Raw genomic sequence first — 19,845 nt, 5'->3', positions numbered from 1 at the left:
CCAGCCTGGACTACAGAATGACCTGTAGGGCAACACAGAAAAACCCGGTCTCATAAAACAACAGCAAAACAAACAAGGTATTTTCTAGCACAGAAGGAAAGTACTGTCTCTCTCCCACAGCAACTATAGTATGGCATGTATGGCAGTGGCTGGGAAAAGGCCCTGAGGCAAATTACAGATATTTCAGAGCCATCTGGGCCTCGTCTCAACAGTCTAGATCCACAGAACCAGAATTCTGGTCTTTAGGGTTGGGATGTAGCTCAGTGGTAGAAAGCTGGTCTTATGTGCATGAGGTCCTGAGTTCTATCCCAGCACCCTCCCCCCCTGACAAAAATCAAAACCAAACTCCATCATTTAAAAAGTTTCAACTCCCAAAAGATTGTTTAAAAGAATGTTTGTCACAAAATATTTTACTATTGTTTTTCAGTTTCTCATTTTCCCTTTTCGATACAGTCAGGCTTTAATAAAGGTTCTGTATACATCATTTTAATTTATACAGTATACTTACTCTCCGAAGGTCCACTAAAGGCAGTATAAAAAAATGGAAGGTGATTTATATGCACAATTAAATAGAGCCTGTAGATCAGGAGACTGATACTTAGGGGAAATGTTTTCATTGTTGCCATGGTTGGGGCACCAGACATACAAGCTGAGCCACAGCACTGACCTGTGGGGTGACGTCAGTAACAGACTTGTCTGCACAGCGTGGGGGTTCAGGCAGCCTGAGAACCAGAGGCTGGAGGGGAACCAACTTTGGAAGTATAATTCTGATTTATTGCATTCTGTATTACCATGGGCGCGGGGAGGGCCTGAGAGCAAGTTCTAAAGCTTTATTACCTGAGATTTACATTCTGGAAAAACAATCAAGACTGAATGACTAATACACACCTCACAAGAGATTTGGGTTTGGCTCTGATGAAAGAACATGTACCGGCCTGAAAAAGGCTATATTAGATTAGAGAGAAACCAGCTAAAGCACCGAGTCCCAGCAAGAGCTACGGTAGACTTTTGTCATGGAGCCCTTGCCACGGGGACAGCTCTTTCCCAGGGAGCTGCTGGATGTTGTCAGCCTCTGTGCCTCATTCTGCGTGTGCCTCACTTCTCATCATCCCGTCCGTAGTTAATCGTTTGTAAGGCCTGGGCGATGAGCGCGGCCATCTCTCTGGTGCCAGCAGCCACGACTCTACAAGACATGAGGTCAAGGGGTCCACCTGTGGACAGAGAGGAGAGCAGACATCTAACAGCTTGGAACAGCAACTTCTCACATCTATGTACAGAGAAAACTAGCTCATAGGCCTGAGATGGAGTCCCAGGGCTGGTATCCATCAAGTAGCTAAGAAATGAACCTGGCTAACCTGGCTGTGTGGAAGGCACAGTGACTCTTGCTACCTACTCTGCCCTAGGAACATGGCCAAGGCTGTCCCATCTTAGAGTTATGATAGTTCCGGGAAATGTAAAACTAGGTGAGACCAGGATGGGTGTAGGATGTCCTGTATCTCACCACACAGCAGGCTGCTGTGGTTGAGAGGGCCAAACCTGCCTCCATGCACCTTCTTGGGTTCCCAATCTAGGAGCCATCACACCCAGTGATGACAAACACACACAGATTGAGGCCTCAAGGTGCTCGAAGGATAAACCTTAGAGTGAGATGCTTTTTAGTGTGAGACTGTCCTGTACACTGACTGCCAAAAGCCAGTCAACTTTACTTTTATACATTGCTAGGAGATCCAAGCCTCTCAAAAGACAGACAAAGGTGGAAGCCAGAGTACAGAAGACCCACTTTCTACACCCAGTAGTTAGAAGTGGACCACAGCATTTTCGCTAACAAACTCTAAACTAAAAATCAAGAGGGGAGGGCTGGAGAAATGGCTTAGAGGTTAAGAGCACTGACTGCTCTTCCAGAGGTCCTGAGTTCAATTCCCAGCAACCACATGGTGGCTCACAACCATCTGTAATGAGATCTGGTGCCCTCTTCTGGCCTGCAGGTATATATGCAGGCAGAACACTGTGTACATAATAAATAAAATCTTTAAAAAAAAAAAAATTCAAAAGGGGAAAAATGGGTCTAACAAGATTTGCCAGAACTCAGGGAGGGGGCTTGGGAACTAAGTGGTTGGGCAGATTTGTATGGGGCTCAGGAATGCTCTGAGTGACCAGTGACTGGGACTCAATGGCACAAAAGCAGAGGAACAGGACAACTCCTGGGTACTGGGCAGCCCCAGCTCTGGGCTGCAGATCTGGGGGAAGAGTCTGCTCCGTCTACCAACTGGATTGTTTCAGAAGCCATGGGAAACTGTCAGTGATGTGAGAATATGGAATGCTGCTGATTCTGTTACCAGCCAAGAGACCTTGGCTTATGTCTGAGGAAGGGCAGGACCAAAGCCCTCTATGGCTGGCCACAGCTTGCCATGCACCCTGGTGTAGCCTCATCTGCAGAATTCAGAGAAGATGGAGGAATCCGATGTGGTGTGGACCTCGGGTGTGCTCTATTCAGTATCACCTGCTTTAGTGTCTGCTACTGGGTGGGGAGGGTTGCGAGGGCCATAGAGCCTACCTGAGGTGTCTATCACAATGCCGCCGGCTTCTCTAATGATGACTGTGGCAGCTGCCAGGTCCCAGCAGTGAAGGCCAAACTGGTAATAGGCATCGGCGGCGCCTGAGGCCAGGTAACAGAGTGCCAAGGTGGAGCTTCCAATCACTCGGACCCTGGAGGGAAGGGAAGGATGGACATGGGTGAGTAAGAGGTCACCTGTCATGGCATGCTTGATGCTCATCCCCTCTCCCCTTGCTAGGGACTCTGCCAGAAAGCTCAGGACGCGGAGGGCAGGCCTGGGTAGACGACTTTTCCCACAATGATGTTTGCGTGCTGCACTAAGGCTGCTCACCAGGGCCTCCTGAGTGTCAACTGTGGCCAGTGCAGCCTGAGGCCTAAATTTTTTACTCCACTCAACATTGGAAGGCTACATGGAGGGCCTTCAAATGGCTGGTGGCTACCACACAGATGAGGGGGAGGCGAGGATGAAGTAATTTTGACTTAAGCACACGTGAGAAATAAATAATCAACAGCTTATCTAGCAGGTATGTCCAACCTGTGGCCCACAGACCGTCACATTTGGCCTAGGCTAGGTACAAACGCCACCCAACCTGTTTATAAATATGACACCATAACACAACAGCAAATGGTTGGGCACTGTGGTGTTGGGAGCAAGGATGGCCCCCCCCTAGGTGCATATGGCACATATATTTCAGTACCTGGTCCCCAGCTGGTGGAACTGTTTGGAAAAGATTGGGAGGTGTAGCCTTGTTGGAGGAAGTGTTCTCACTAGGGGCAAGGTTTCAAAAGCCCCCACACACCATTTCCCAGCTATCTTTCTCTGTCTTGTGGTTGTTGTCTTAAGATATGATTTCTTAGCTGTTGCTCCAGCACCATGCCTGCCTGCTGCCATGCTCCCCACCATGATGGTCACAGACTCACCCTCTGAAACTGAAAGCCCCCAATAAATTCTTCTACAAGTTGCCTTGGTCACATAGTATCTGATCATAGCAATAGAAAATCACTTTGGACACCCCTGGTCCAAAAGCTAGACTGCTGAGAAGCTCTAAAGAGACTCAAGACTCATTGGTTGAGGGACCCAAGCTTAGTTACTTGGCTTTCAAGCACAGATTAAAAGGACATGAGGCCCCTGTTTCCTAACACCTGGCAGCCAGTGTTCCTTGGATGATGGTGCGTGGTGTGCCTCTCTAGCCTGGTGTCCTCAGCCTCCTGCCCTACCTCTCACGGCGCCTCCTCTTCACATCCCTTGGGAGTGTTTAGCCAAAAGCACCTTTGGTTTTCAACCCACTGGCTATGGGACTGAGGACCTGTACCCATGTGCCTTGGCGTGCAGCAGCCGCTCCATGTTGCTCAGGAAAACTTTCAGAGTATCGGGGTCACGTTTGGGTCCAATTTCTGTCAGAACCAAGGCCTTTGCGAGATCTGCAAGAAAGAATTTCCCATCAACACAAACAGCAAGTCCAGGTTCTGACAGAGTCATCTGGGCTCCCTCAAGAGTGGCCGATATTCCATGTGTCTCTCCGCTGTGATGGACAGAAGGTGAAACTAGGCTGTTCAAGTGGCAACTGCCTTGCAGAGCTGTTTGGTTCTGACAGCTGAGGAGCACTCCCCAGACTCCTCTCAGGGACACCCCACCAACCACTGTACGGAGGAGCACACGGACCTCAGGAGAACCCAGGGGCTTATAAAGATAGCCACTGTCAAATGGTTCCACACGTCTATGTCTGAGGATGAAAGAGCATCTCATCAAATACATCGTTCTATGAGGGTGTAAGACCTTTCTCTGCTCCGATCACAGGGTGGATCTCTTCCTATGGGTCCGTGGTGTGATCTGGACACAGAGGGGCTGGCACCTGGAAACTCACGGCCACTTTCACTCTAGGCCATATAAGTGCTCACACCCAGGGCCCAGATATGTGATGGGGTGATGGTACCTGAGCTGAGAGCCTGGCTTGTGCGTCAGGAACATCACTGAGACTCACTGTGGAGGAAGTCAGGAGCAATCTGTCCTACCTACCACTAGAGGGGCTCGGGTGGAAACCTCAGCTACCCCATGACTAGCAGCAAACAGCCTCGACCTTGTTATTTTACTCTGCAGGCCTTATTCTAACACCTCCAAAGCAGTCTTCCGCATCCCAGACCCCCTCACTCCTTTCTAGACAGTCAAGCTCTTGTTAATACTACAATAAACCACGGTGAATCCCACACATGACTATGAAAGGGTAAACAAACAGGATACCATCTCAACAGTCCAAAAGAGAACACTTGAAAGCCAGCCCATAAAATAGAAATAACACAAAGAACAGCAAAACTCAAAATTAGAGGGTACAGAGCTTAGGGGGAAAAATGGAAAATATTTCGTATAGTGAATAAGAAGAACATAAACTAGGAGCTAGCGGGCTGGCTCGGTGGTTAAACTTGTTTCTCTTCCAGAGGACCACAGTTTGGTTCACAGCGCCCCCACTGGATGGCTGCAAACTGCTTGTAGCTTCAGGAGACTAGATGACCTCTTCTGGACCATGAGGACATCTGCATGTAACAGATTTGTAAGGAAAGGACATCCTGTAATAGATATCCCCAAGGACAGAACACAAACAGAGTTAAGGAAAAAAAAAATACGGGCTGGAGAGATGGCTCAGTGGTTAAGAGCACTGGCTGCTCTTCCAGAGGTCCTGAGTTCAATTCCCAGCAACCACATGGTGGCTCACAACCACCTGTAATGAGATCTGGTGCCCTCTTCTGACCTGCATACATGCAGACAGAACACTGTATACATAATAAATCTTAAAGAAAAAACATATTGGCAATTATAATTCAAGAATACTTTTGAAGTAAAAAGAGATATGAAATATTCAAAGAACCACATCCAGGAGAGTTGACTGGGCTCTGAAGTCTCCTCAATAAAATTTAGGGAGGTCTAGAGACAAAACACATAGAAAACACCCCACAAGACCCTCTAAAACAACAAAACACCAAAAGGTGCATCGAGGAGGAAAACTGACATCCTTTACAAGCGGAGGAAAATGAAACTGTCACCAGGTATGGTGACACTTCTGTAAGCCCGGCATTTCAGAAGGGAGAGACAGGAAGGCTGAGTTCCCAGGCTACCTTACACGGTGCGACCCTGTCTTAAAAAGAAATCCGGTTTTGAACTGTTCACTTTCACCGACAACACTATCTGCCAGCGCACAATGGGCACATGTTAGACATTCCACACAGAAGAGGCGAGCCTTGGATTTTATGGCTAGAAAAACAAACTTACAAGCAATAGGCCAATGACAAGCTGTAATGAACACACGGAAGTCAGACGGCACTGTTCTCATGAACCCGTCCTGAGGGGTCCACTAGGGCTGTACTCTCGGAGCCTGGTTCTCATCACTTTCCACCGGCTGCTCCATCAGCATCCCCCCATCACATCGGGATGCGGTTGTCCTCTTCCTATGCTGCCCTGTGCACTCAGCGGACAACCGCAAGCATGGGAGGTGGGGTCGCCACCAAAGAGGTCCATGGCCTCACCATCCCAGCTGGCGGGCATAGACATGAGGTCCTCCTGTCACACACAGCAGGAAAACGGCAGGTGTCCTCCATAATTACAAAGCTGTGAATATTATCAAATGTATAAGACCTTGAACTATAAGTAAATTTTTCTTTGGAAACAACCTTTACAGTAAGTAAGGAGGCAAGCAGCTAGAGGATTTTTTTTTTTTTTTAGATAGGGTTTCTCTGTGTAGTTTTGGTGCCTGTCCTGAAACTCGCTCTGTAGACCAGGCTGGCCTCAAATTCACAGAGATCCACCTGGCTCTGCCTCCCGGAGTGCTGGGATTAAAGGCCGCCCGGTGGATTTTTGAAGATTTATAGAAAATATTTTTATTTCATTGCATTGGTATTTTGCCTGTATGTGTGTCGTATGAGGGAATCAGGTCCCCTAGAACTGGAGTTACAGATAGTTGTGAGCTGCCACATGGGTGCTAGGAATTGAACCTGACTTTGGAAGAACACTCAGTGCTCTTAACCACTGAGCCATCTCTCCAGCCCCCATAAGAACACAGTTTTTGCTTTGTTTTTTTAATTAATTAGTTAATTAATTTTATTTATAGTTTCTCAAGACAGGGTTTCTTTGTGTAGTCCTGGCTGTCCCGGAACTCACTCTATAGATTAGGCTGGTCTCGAACTCAGAGAGCTGCCTGGCTCTGCCTCCCGAGTGCTGGGATTAAAGGTGTGCACCTCCACACCCAGCTACCAGAGGTTTTTGATAAACTAAAATTATTATGACTTGAGTATTTGGAAGAGAAAAAATGAGCCCACCAATTACCAGCATCACCAGATATCAATTCAAGTAGGGCTTAGAATTTGGGAGCACTTGTGTTGGGGTGGTAGTGCATGCCTGTGATCCAGCACTGAGCAGCCAGAAGAAAGAGCTGTGGGGTTTAAGGCAGGTCTGGTCTATGTCAGTGAGAGCCATTTCAACCATCAAAACAAAAGAAGAGAACTTTGGAAAACTTGTATCTTTCCCAACAGTTAAAGACTTCAGACCTCCTGCTCCACCTCCCAAGTGCTGGATCACAGGCATGTACCACCACACCCCTGCTATCTAAATCACAGCTTTATTTTATTTTATTTTAAAGATGGGTTCTCCCTATTATGTAGCTCTGGTAGTCCTGTAATTCACCATGCAGACCAGGATGGTCTTGAACTCACAGAGATCCTCCTGCTCCTGCCCTATCCCCCGAAAGGACTGGGATTAAAGTCCTCCAAGATCCCGCCCAGCCTCCACAACTCACTCTATCTTCCACCTGAAGCTGCTTTTGAGCATGCCAGCTTGAGTTCTGAGAGGTCACCTGACTTGCTCGGCTTGTCTGCATCCTGCCCAGAACACTGACATCTGTGACCAGAGTGGAGAAGAGCACATGGGACTTAGAGTCACAAATGTGCTTTGGCAAGGTGAGGACAGTGTGGCAGTGTGCAGAAGGAAGGTGGGTGGCCTTTAGGGGCAGTGGCTTCTTTGTACCCGGTCCCCAGTGCTTTCTGGGGTCCAGGAATGGGAAAGTCTGACTAAATCTCACCCGTGTGCGGTTAAGGTGCCAGAGCAGAGGCGGGTGGGTCTACCCGAGCCTGCAGTCACCACCGGATGAACTGTGAAGGCAGCCAACCAGGAAGCGGGTGTGTGAATAGTTCGGGTTATATCAGATGAAATCTGGAGCAAAGTTCACCCGAGCGTGTTTAATGGCTGGCTTCCTCACCCTGCCTTTCCCAGCGAGGCTTGGCCGGGTGCCATCTGCCAGCAAGGCTGGCACTAGAACCACTCCACAGCCAAACTAAACAGGGCAGAGGGAGACATGGGGCAAGGGACTCTTTCCCGCCCACTCTGGGGTCAGAGAACTGACTGCCCAATCGTCCTGCAGGGGTGCCTCCCAGGGTCCCCGCGAGTTCCACTCCCTCTGTTCTGGGTCTGTGCATGATTCTTACAACATCTGCCCTCCAAAGGCCTAAGAGCACATTCACACACATGGGGCCTTCACACAGTAGGGCAGCTCCTCACAGGCTGGCTCGTGCTGCCCTTGATGGTGACCAGGTTGGCTAGGGACACCAGTGTTAACCTGGGAGGATGAAACAGTGGAAAACAGGGGGGAAGGGGTACATGGATGGGAAGGAACTGTGCAAAGATAAACCCACAGAGGGCACAGAGAAGAGGGTCTCAAAGGCGGCAGACAGGCTGGGAGCCAAGTGCTGTCACCTGGGGACAGATGCCGGGATCAGCAAACAGAAAGCAAGGACTGACTCTGGGACACTTTATGACGTGCATCCCCTGACACCACGTCAATGAGAGCAGAGGATTGCCACCCACGTCCCGCCCGGTGCTGCGGAGCGGGGCAGACACTCCGCCACCAGCTCCATCCCCAGCTCTCACTACCCTCCCAAACTCAACTACATGGCGGCCACGCAGGGTCTTTTAAAGTCTTCCTCTCCCACAGCTGCCTCTCTTCTAGACTCCCTTTCTCTTCTCCTCTGAATCTGCACACTGCCATGTCTCCACCTTGCCAACGTACACAAAAATCCTGGCATTTCTCTGTTGCTCGCACTACCCATCCTATAGGCAAACAAACGATACAGAGTTTAGTCTCTGTGGGACAAAGGGAGGCGGGAGAACCCCCAGCTGGCACACTGTTAGTGGCGGGCAGTTCCACAGGTTAGCTCCCACAAGTCGACGAATGTCCTTGAACCTGTACACCGACAGCCGTAATCTGGGTGGTAGGACTGAGCACGTGCAAACACCACTTCTCTACCTAGCTCATCCCCACCACGCTTGCCCTTCTAACACCCAGGTCAGAGACCAAATTCGGCCATGTGGCCACAGGTACCACGGAGCTGTGCTGGAATGCTCTGCAGGTCCTCGGCCTTGGCCACTCTCTTAGACCCACCAGACCACACTGTAACCACTAACTGCCACTTTAAAGATAGATACAAGAGGACATAATAACCCATTCAAAGCTCCTGACCATTGCCACTACACAGAATACGTTGTGTCCATTTCCCCTAGGGGCGTGGCATCCCCTAAAAAGAGCTAGACCTCTCGAGCGCTGCACCTATCTGTGTAATAGCGACACTGGGCATTTCCCATTCAGCTGTCTCTATCTGAAACAACCTGAGATGAGCTGAATGAACCCCACCTGTCTCCCTGGAGACCTGGAGCCGCTGGCCATTGCAAAAGGCGCCCTGGCCCCGCCTGCCGGTGTACAGCCGTTCCTCCGTGCAGTGGTGAATCACTCCGAATTCCAGCTATAAGGGGCAGGAAGAAAGCGAACGCACGTCACTCCTCCATCCAGAAGTAACAGCGATCTAAACAAAAATGAAGGCTCCTCTTAGAGCTGGACCAGGGGACAGAAACTGCCTTCCAGAAAGGAATGGGGAAAAGCCAACTTCAAACTACACCTGGATATGAAAGCAAGCCGTTTCTTAGATGAAGTTATAATAAAGTAGTGAAAGTTTCATTCTTTAGAATGGCGGCTTTCTCTCCCCGCTCACTCTGGCAAAAAGACTAACCAACTGAAAAAACACCTTAAGCAAGCTGTTTCCAGGTTGCTGGTGTGAGAAGAGCTGAGCATACACCCATAGAGCCAACAGAACCAGGAACCCACAAACAGCCCTACGGAGCGTGGCTACTGCCCAGAGAGGGTCCCTGTGCAGGCAGAATCACCAGTGACAATAGACAAAGCCTCCCAACAAGTAGAGGGCCACCACGGAAGGGACAAGCCTCCCACCCAGCACTGCGGTTTCTTCTTCTACCTGCTTTTTACCACCTGGAGTTGATACGCCCCGCGCGTGGTATCAGGTGCCACGTGCCCATCTTTAGGGAGGTCAGGATGGCTCAGCAGAGTCTTAGGTAGCCCTGAGGTAAGCTTAGCCACCCAGAAATGGGTACCCAGTCCTAGAACAGGTTTTTATTTCCAGAGGAGAGCTCCCAACAGTGTGTGGCTCTCTCGAAAGACTTCCTTGCCACCCCCACTCTCCACCCCCAGGACTCAGGCTACAAGATGATACCCAAATCATGTCCTGTGGGCAGGTGGAAAGTAAGAGTTGCTTCCTAGGTTGGCTAAAGGAAGTATTCCTGTGCTCTGTGACTAGAAACACATAGAGGACATAATACTAGAACGCAGCCATGCCGAGGACCCGGCTGACCTTTGTGGCCCCTAATCTTCTTTCCTGGCAGCCCTGACTCTTATTACAATAAGCTGGTGATCGGGAGAAAATTCATGCTCACTGGTCTCCGTGACAACATCGAACAGAGAAACCAATGGCTCATCAATTCCTTACCCAACTGGCAATATTAAAATTTTTATTGATGGACACCAAAAGTGCTTTGAGGTACGTGCAAACTCTTGTTCCCATGAGGGGAATGTATGTTGATACTGAGGATGGCAACGCTATGCTGTTCTGAAGGGGGCCAGATGTAGAAGAAATTAAGGCTCCGGCCATCTTCCTACATAAGCCTCCAGCCCCCGCCTTTCCTTCAGGTCTTATGCTATGGCTTAGTTCAGAAAGTCTCTGGGAATCCTGACGGGGCCACGTTCTCATACTAATAGCCAGGAGGGAAAGAAGAATAGATTATTAGATAAAAAATGTCATCCCAAAATAGGAGCTCCCTTGTTTGTGACTAGATCACACGCTCTCAGGGTCAAATGGAGACTCATTCTGACCATCTGCTCAGAACATCACTTTCCATAGCAGCTACGACTAGACCATAGCAAAAAACAAGAGGCAGCCCAGCCTGGGAGATAAGCCCCCAACCCACACCCCTACCAAAATCCGTCTGCGGTTCTTTACGTCCTTGGATTTGAGAAACACATACTTGGATGTACTAGTCATGCTTAAGGCACATGTAAAGAGTAATGCAGAGGCTGAAACCAGACGAGGAGGGTCACATTACCTCCTGGTGAACAGCAAATCCGATGCTGACTGCCACGGTAGGGAATCTGCAAGGGAAGACGGAATGGGTTACACATGACATAGGGATACTAGTTCTCAGAAGCCGTGCGTGCGTGCGTGCGTGCGTGTGTGTGCGTGTGTGTGTGTGTGTGTGTGTGTGTCTGTGTGTGAAGGCTCCCCTCCTGTACACAAGGACCTTTCTGCACACTGGTTGGGTTTGACTTTCAAAATGACTTTCCAGTTTTACTCATGGCTTCCAATATAAACAGACTTAGCTAGCCACACTGTCAGACAGCTAACTTAAAGCAACAGCAGGGCCCTGGAAGCCGTGTTAATATCTGATACAATGTAACAATGACCACATAATGCTCATTAGGCATGATTTTAACAACCACACTCCTGGCTCTCAGCAACCTAAGCAGGTAGACTTTGACGAAGGAGGATCCCTGTTTGAGGATGTATGTGGAGGACCCAGTAGATGACGTCACAGACCCGGGACCGCAGCGGCCACGCAGGTGCAACCTTTCAGTGGTGCTAACACCCCCACCCCCATCCTGTCTCCTGCTTGAACTCCCAGCAAGCAAGAGCAGGGTGAGCCAGTGGTAGAGGGATGGTTTTAGGACTGAGGCTTTAGTTTTGTGAGCTTGTTCCTGGGTCTCAAAATAACCTCTCCTTTGTGTAAAGATCATAGGAGCTTAAAAACAGGAAAGAGGCAAGGAAACAGAACCAAGTACTGTTAACTCACAGGGAAAAACACCAACCCAGACTGCGAGCAGAATCCTGTGCAGAAACCCTGAAAGGCAAGGCCAAGCCTCCTTGCCTCCTAGGCAGGCTCCTCAGAGCTTTCCCTCAGCCATGTTGGCTATGGGCCCAGCATCGCAAGCTTTCTGATGGCTCAGGTCACAGGCTGCAGCTGTGGCCTTCACATCCTGGGACTTCTAGGTCAATATTAGAGCCTATTTCTCAGAGGACACACTTTCCAGCCCGAGTCCCCTGAGGGCTGCAGATCAGGAAGTACTAGAGACCCCAAGGACACCAGAGCCACAGAAGACCTTAACATGAACACGTGGCCTTCAGCTGGAATGTGATATAGACACTGCATCCCTGTTAGGAGAACCTTGGATCACAAACCAGAAGTGAGACGTGCCCCCCAGGGGGGGGTTATGCTTCAGTGAGGTGACATCCTGGTGGCAGCAGATGGCACTGCTCCCCAGCATTGAAAGGGTCCCCTTGTTCATGCGTGACTGAGTTTTCAAGGTAACAGTCGCTACACAGCGGTCATACTTCCTGTGCACTTGGAACTACTTTGCATGTAAGCATAGCATGGAGGCTAACAAGGGCCGGAGCTAGGCACCCCACGCCTGGCTCTGCTCACCTGACTTATTCAACCTAGTGTGTGCATAACCTGTGTGTGCGAGTCTGGGAGTGGGGATGTGTTGGCCACACAGAAATGTCTCCAGGGAATGGTAAGTTAAAATACCTGCCCTCTTTGGAAGCCGCATCACCTTTGAAAGTACCTCTGTGTCTTTGGCTCCTTCTACACGGCTGTGGACAAGTACACACAGCTCCCATACTGGTCACTGCCAGGGACCTCTAGGTAGCTCTTCAGCCTCATCCCACAAGCCCTGTCTGCTGCAGTCACGGGCTTGGCTCCTCCCAGAGTGACTCTCCAATCTCATTGGCACATCCTGGCTCCGTCCCTCAGCCACAGGCTTCCTTTCCTAATTCCACATCTTTTCTCGGGGCACCTTCTCAAAGTAGCTGTTCTTCAATCCAAGTCAATGTCTTACAACTGCAAACAATCTTCTAAATTAGCTCCACCTACAGGCAATTAGTATTTAAGTATAGGGAGGGCAGTTCTCAAACTTGTGATCCCATCTTGACCTTTGGATTATAGGTCTGTAGTAGCAAAAAATACTTTAAAAAAGAGGTGGGATGTGTCTCAATGTAGCTCAGGCCTTCAACTTCTGACTCTCCTCTGTCTCTACCTCTCAAGTGTTGGGATTACAAGTATATGCCAACACACACACACACACACACACACACACACACACACACACACACACACCAGACAGGGTCTTACTATATGGCCCTGGCTGGACCGGAACTCACAGAGATCTATCTATTTCTGCCTCTAAGTATTAGAATTAAAGGTGTGTGACAACATGCTTGGCAAAAAAATATTTTTAAAACAAAATTTTCTTCTGTATTCTTTAGAGTCACAAATGGAACCTCCTCCACCACCACCACCACCAAGACAGAGTATTTACGTTGCAGCCCTGGCTGTCCTAGAACTTACACACTGTAGACCAGGTTAGCCCTGAACTCAGAGATTTGCCTGTCTCTCCCTCCCCAAATGCTGGGATTAAGGGTGTGTGCCACCATTGCCTAGGGGAAAACCTTTTTTAAATGTCAAGATTTGATTTTCTTTTACAAAACTAGACACCTACTATACATATATATCTTCAGAACTTACGTTATTGAAAAGGAAACCCAGAGGCCCCATGGAGCCCCGAGCCCGCAAGCGCCCAGCTCCTCCTTACCTGTGGACAAAGTTGCAGGTGCCGTCGATGGGGTCGATGATCCAGGTTGGGCTGTGGGTGAGCACACACTTGGCCCCTGAGGCTGTGGCCTCTTCTGCAATGAACCTGCTGGGGCAGGGGGCTCAGCCTGAGTCAATGTGCAACATTCAGCAGGAGTGTACGTGTAGCAGGCACAAGGCTCTGGGTTCCAGTCCCAGTACCAACACCCCCCCCCCACCCCAAACCAGAGTGACTTTCACTGTGACAGTTTTGGAGGCACACAGGGAAACGGAGCAGGCCAGGTAGAGATGCGGGAGAGCAGAGCACCCGAAGGAGCGCAGAGGTAAGCAAAACTTGGTTCCCAATTCTGCAGCAGAGGCTCAAGAGGTCACGCTGGTGGACAGAGCAGAACCTCGGGCCATGGAAGAGTAACTGTCACCTACATTTCCCTTCACTACAGGTGACCCTCTACCCTTCCCTCCCTGGTCTCTGCTTCCCTTTGGGAGAAAATAAGGGATAGAATAGGGAGCAGTGTGGTTATCCGGATGCTTCCTGTCCTTCCTGTCCTGAGTGTTGAAGCAGGTTCCTGTCCTCAAGGTGGCCTCTTTGACATGCTCCTTTAGGGCCACACTGGCTTGTCTTCATCTGAGAGGTTCTTGGCAGGGGGTTCTGGGCTGGCCCCTTTGTAACACAGCTCTCTGTAAATAAGGCTCCGGTAACTACCCTCACAGGTGTGCTTCCTTCTCTTTTTTTTTTTTTTGCAGATTTCCATGGATTCCTCTGTGTAACAGTCCTAGCTCTATACACAAGGCTGGCCTCGAACTCACAGAGATCGCCTGCCTTTGCCTCCCGAGTGCTAGGTTTAAAGGCGTGCGCCACCACACCCAGCCACAAGTGTGCTCTCTGTCTTACTAGGAGCCAGAACCAACATCTCAAGCTGAACCTGTGCAGAGGGGAATGCCAGACTTTAAAGAAATGGGGCCAGCAAGCCCCAGCTGCTTGGGCCAAAGGCAGGGAAGGAGCTGTCCCCCTTCTTTTCTACCCACACGTGGGCTTGGACAGAAGCGGCCCACTGAGGTGACACTGAATGTGGCATTGTCTCTGCCACTTTTCTTGGTCAAAGAATTAAGGAGTCACCTCATTTTTTGGCACTGTCCTCTGTAGTTACCTGACTTTATCTAAAGTGTCTTAGAGTTATGTTTCTAAAGAAAACATCCTGTGTTCTTTATATGTGTGTGTGTGTGTGTAAGTAATTTGTTTTTCTTTTAATTTTATGTGGGTTGGTGTTTTGCCTGCATGTATGTCTGTGTGAAGGTGTTAGATCCCCTGGAACTGGAGTTACACACAGTTGTGAGCTCCATGAAGGTTCTGAGAATTGAACCTGGGCCCTCTGGAAGAGGAGTCAGTGCTCTTAACCTCTGAGCCATCTCTCCAGTCCCTAGACAACATACTATACTCTTAAAAACACATCCAAGGAGCAGGTGCCAAAGCCTGTGAATGCAGCACCAGGTAGACACAAGTGGTGAAAAGATATGCCTCGAGTCCAGAGCTGTAACAAGCTCTCCATTATCATTCTGACAGTTGTCTGCTTCTGAGACTTTCTTCTTTTCCAGCTACTTATGTGGTGTCAAGTAGGTCAGGACTGTCTCTTCAGCCCACAAAGGAGCCGACTGATGCTATGTGGTCCTGTCTCCCCAAGCTGCAGCCCTGTGTCCACCAGCTGGCTCAGAGGGGAGTCCAGGGGAAAGCCCACTGGGAAGATGACTGGGCACGGATGTCCAGCTTTGGTGGCGGGAATGGTCTTTTCCTCTGTCAAGGACCCTGCTTTATGTTCTGGTTGACTTATGCATTCAGCAGCTATTGTGGTGTGATGGGCATACCACAGGGTACCAGGTTACAATGACCTTGAGGGGGCAGAAGGCAGCAGGGACACTGAGCAGCTGTCCAAGCTACCATTCTCTCCTCCAGCCCAAGAGAACCTCTCTATCTTGGATGCGTCACTCAAGAGGCCACAGATCTCTACAGGGTTTGTATCAGTGACAGGTCACTGCCATGAATGAGAGCTGAAGAGAACAAAACATGGAATCAAACGAACAGCTTGTTCCTTTAAGAGATTAACAAACTGACAAGTCCCTATCCAAACATACAGAGGAAATGCAAATTAATAAAATTAGAGATGATGAAAAAGGAGCTGTTGAACAGACTCCAGTGAAACCCAGGAGATCACAGAACACTCCAGTTTAAAGAGAATATCTAAAAGAAATGCACACATTTTCTAAGTATAAATCCACCGAAATTAAAACCAGAAGACACAAACAATGTGCACAGGCCATCACAAGCAATGGGACTAAAGCAGAAACTTAAAGTCCTCCCACAAATAAAAAGTCCAGGACCCGCCGGGTGGTAGAGGCGCATGCCTTTAATCCCAGCACTTGGGAGGCAGAGCCAGGTGGATCTCTGTGAGTTCAAGGCCAGCCTGGTCTACAGAGTGAGTTCCAGGACAGACACCAAAACTACACAGAGAAATCCTGTCTTGAAAAACCAAAACAACAACAAACAGTCCAGGAACAGATGGATCCACGACTGAACTCTACTACACCTTTAAGGAAGAATTAACAACACTTCTCAGCTGCTTTACAAAGCAGAGAGAGAACAGCACCAATCTACCAAGCCAGTTTTGTCTAAACAATTGAACACAGTATTATCTAAATCATACCCAAACTGGATAAAGACCGAAAAAACAAGGACAACAAGATGCAAAAATGCACAACAAAGTACTTGCAAATGACTCAGGAACCTGTGAAGAAGATCCTACATCACAGCTAAGCGGGCTTCTTCTTAGGACACAAAGTTGGTTCAACACTGCAAGTCATGTAAGACTCCAGATAACCCGACTTCAGGACAGAAGTGTAATGCATCATACAGCAGACTTAAGGATGGAAACTGCTTGACAGACGCAAGAAAGACATTTGACAAAGTTCACTTTCTCATGAATTCACGATAAAAATCCTAGAAACCTTGTCTCAAAAAAACCAAAAAATTAAAATAAGATAAATAAAATAAAAAGTCCTGAAGAAACTAGGAATAGATGACACATACCTCAAAAATAAAAAGTGCCAGGTAATGGTGGCACATGCCTTTAACCCCAGCACTCGGGAGGCAGAGGCAGGCGGATCTCTGTGAGTTCGAGGCCAGCCTGGTCTACTGAGCGAGATCCAGGAAAGGCGCAAAGCTACACAGAGAAACCCTGTCTCGAAAAAACAAAAAAAAAAAAAAAAAAAAGAAAAAAGAAAAAAGAAAAAAACCAACCAACCCACCAGCCAGCCAACCAACCAACCAAACAAACAAAATTATATATGACAAAGCCTATATGCAGAGTTATGCTCAATACTGAAAACTGAGCTTTTCCTCTAAATCCTGGAACAAGTCAAGGAAGGAGACACAGATCTCTCCACTCTTACTCAATGAAGTGTTCAGTCATAGGTTGAGCAATAAGACAAGAGAAAGAATGAAGAAATCGAGGTAGCCCTATTTGTAGATATGATTCTATGCAGAAAAGGTCCTATGGACTCCACCAGAAAAGCTCTGGAGCCAATAAACTCTGTGGTCGTTTGAATGAGAATGGTCCCCATGGGCTCATATATTTGAATGCTGAGTCATCAGGGAGTGGCACTACTTAGAAGGATTAGTGGGTGTGGCCTTGCAGGAGTGGATGTGGCCTTGCAGGAGTGGGTGTGGCCTTGCAGGAGTGGGTGTGGCCTTGTAGGAGGAAGTGTGTCACTGGGGGTAGGCTTCAGAGGGGGAAATGACACCAATGGTCTCCTGCTGTGTGGACACTGTGTGTGTGTGCGCCTGCATGTGTGTGTGTGTGCGTGTGTGTGTGCGTGTGTGCATGCGTGTGTGTGTGTGTGCGTGTGTGCGTGTGTGTGTATTACCAACCTGCCAGGCAAGGCATGCCTGTCCACTTTCTGACTGGATTTGAGGCCCATTTTATAGGAAGGAAGGGTACCACGGTATCATGGAAAGTCTGTGGCTGGGGACAGCGTAGATCCTGGTAGAGAAGTTACTTTGGTTTTGCTAAGTACATGGACATGCTGTGCCTGTCGAATTGCCTTTTAACTATTGATGCTTAAGTCCGCAGATGGGTGCTGCTGTGAACTTGGAGCAGAGACATTTCTTTTTGTAGTGGATGATAGTTACTGCAGAGACCCGTAACTGGTCTAAGTGCAGAGAATAAGTGACCGTTGAATGCTCAACCCTAAATGGGCTTCATCACCCCCTCCAAGGCTCAGGGGACAAGACGAGTTTAAAGGCCAGAGGACGGGGTCGAGTGTTGTGAACTGTCACCTTCTAGGTATGACCTGGCTGTGACGTGCCTCTTAGCAGCTATAATCACCTGCACAAGATTGGGCCTGTCAACATTCCATCGTGGAATAGGGAGGAGCTCCTGAGACCCAGCCCCTTCCTGAAGATCTGTGGGTAGTTAGTGGTTGCTAGGGAAGGAGAGGCATTTTCATCAGATGTAACCACTCGAGAGTTGCCTGGGCTTCGGTCAATAGCCCCTCACCCTAGAATAACCCTTGTAAAACTTACTGGTTCAGAGAGAGAGGGAAGGGAGGATGGACAGACAGACAGACATGGATGGAGGAGGGCCAGGACACTAGCTGGAAGAGGGTAAGAGAGGGTAATGAGGAGTGAATACGATCAAAATATATTACATACGTGTATGAAAGTGTTATAATGAAACCCACTGCTATGTATATGCTAATAAAAAACTAATACAAACCAACCAAAACCCAAACCAAACCAAAACCCAAAAGTTCTCTTATGTCTGGAAAAGGAACTATAATATATTTTAAAGCCAACAGCTAAAGTAATGTAAAATAAATGACTAGATCATGAAAACAAAAGTCTCACACTTGTTGTTTGTACATACAACTATTCCTGGGAAAGAAACCTATAGAATAGTCTAATATGCATGTAAAAGAGCAGAGGCTCTTCCATATTCCTAAGGAGACATAAAGACTAGATGTCGTCAAGAAAACAGTGAAGAGAACAGAAACAATAATCAGTTTTCTTTCCTAAAATTGAGGGACCAGGGCCTGGACTTGGCAACTTGGGGTCTCCCATGTGCCCCTCAGTGACAAGTGGCAGCACCTCTCAGCTGGTGAGAGTTACTGGGGCGTCCGTACCTCCCGAAGAGAGCACTCACCTGTGTGAAGGAAACCGCTTTCGCAACTCAGAAACTATTAAGTCTTCTACACGGTGATCTGTCTCTGTCACGAGATCTGCCGCGGAAGTTTTTGTCGAGACCTGCTTTTCCTCAGTGAGGGCTTTTCTGATGATCTGAAATAAGAGCACAGGAGGCAGTGAGAACCGTGGGCCTTCTCCTCCTCCTCCCCAGCCCTCTGTTCTTTGGGGACCGGCTGGCTTTGGCCAGGGCCTGCAGTTACCCCCTTCCAACACTTGACTCATGGCATCACGCCTGGCTCCCAGGGCCGCTAGGAACCTTAACTACCAGCCTTTACTCTGTTCCCAAGACAGACCTGAGATTCTACATTCAAATTCCATCTGAAACCCTACCTTTGAAACAAGTTCTCTCTGGAAGAAAAGGTTTTGAAAAAACGGGAACTCCCCAAAGATGGCACATTACAGGTTTGCCTCTTCGAATCCCGTGATTCCAAATTTGCAAGATTTGTGTGTAAAAACTCTGATTCACTTTATGAATCACACCAACATGTGGCATGCCTGTGGAAGCAGGCTACAAACATCCCCATGAGAGCCGAGCTGTGTCACAGGAACCAAGATGGCTCTTGCCGCTGTGTGCAGAACAGCACCAGCCGCCCCTGGGGGCACGTCAGATACTGGAGACTGCTAAGGAACCACAAACACAGGCTCTACAGCTGGGCAAGCTGCCAACACATCTGGATTGAACCCACTATAAGGCCCTTTCTGCTGGCCTGGAACCCCTAGAGACCCAAATCAGAAAAGTAGGTCCATCGTGGAATGCTTCAGGAGGATCAATTCCAGCTTGTGGAAGAAAATGCAACCTCCAGTTCTATCTGGGGCTGTTTTCTCCAAGTCTGTCTAAAACTGGATAAAAGTGGTGAACTCAGGAAACCCAAATAGACCTGACCTATTCCCTCCACAACCGGCTACCCGCCCCCCCGCAACCATTTATTTCTCTTGAAAGTGCCATCAAGGACTAGCAAGTTGGCTCAAGGGGTAATGTGCTTGCCAGGCAGGCCTGATGACTTGAATCCAATCTCCAGGATCTTTGTAAAGGTGGAAGGAGAGAAGTCAGGCGCAAAGCTGTCCTTTGGTCTCCACATGTGCATCATGGTA

At 48.7% G+C, this 19,845-nt stretch overlaps 1 protein-coding gene across 1 annotated transcript in view; it reads right to left on the bottom strand.

Annotated features, from left to right (window-relative positions):
* Window positions 1-382: 382 nt before the first annotated feature.
* Window positions 383-19,845, bottom strand: part of Impa2 (inositol monophosphatase 2) — a 31,683-nt gene continuing 12,220 nt past the window's right edge. Inside the window, exons 2-8 of the mRNA XM_036205298.1 lie at window positions 18,713-18,846; window positions 13,522-13,626; window positions 10,980-11,025; window positions 9,223-9,331; window positions 3,868-3,976; window positions 2,555-2,706; window positions 383-1,211 (exon numbers count right to left, since the gene is read on the bottom strand). Coding sequence (XP_036061191.1) covers window positions 1,096-1,211; window positions 2,555-2,706; window positions 3,868-3,976; window positions 9,223-9,331; window positions 10,980-11,025; window positions 13,522-13,626; window positions 18,713-18,846 — 771 coding nt within the window. The 3' untranslated portion in view covers window positions 383-1,095. The remainder of the gene's footprint in view (window positions 1,212-2,554; window positions 2,707-3,867; window positions 3,977-9,222; window positions 9,332-10,979; window positions 11,026-13,521; window positions 13,627-18,712; window positions 18,847-19,845) is intronic.

The sequence above is a fragment of the Onychomys torridus genome, chromosome 13 (genome assembly GCF_903995425.1).
Source record: "Onychomys torridus chromosome 13, mOncTor1.1, whole genome shotgun sequence".
Lineage (NCBI taxonomy): Eukaryota > Metazoa > Chordata > Mammalia > Rodentia > Cricetidae > Onychomys > Onychomys torridus.
This window is presented reverse-complemented; position numbering and strand designations above follow the sequence as displayed.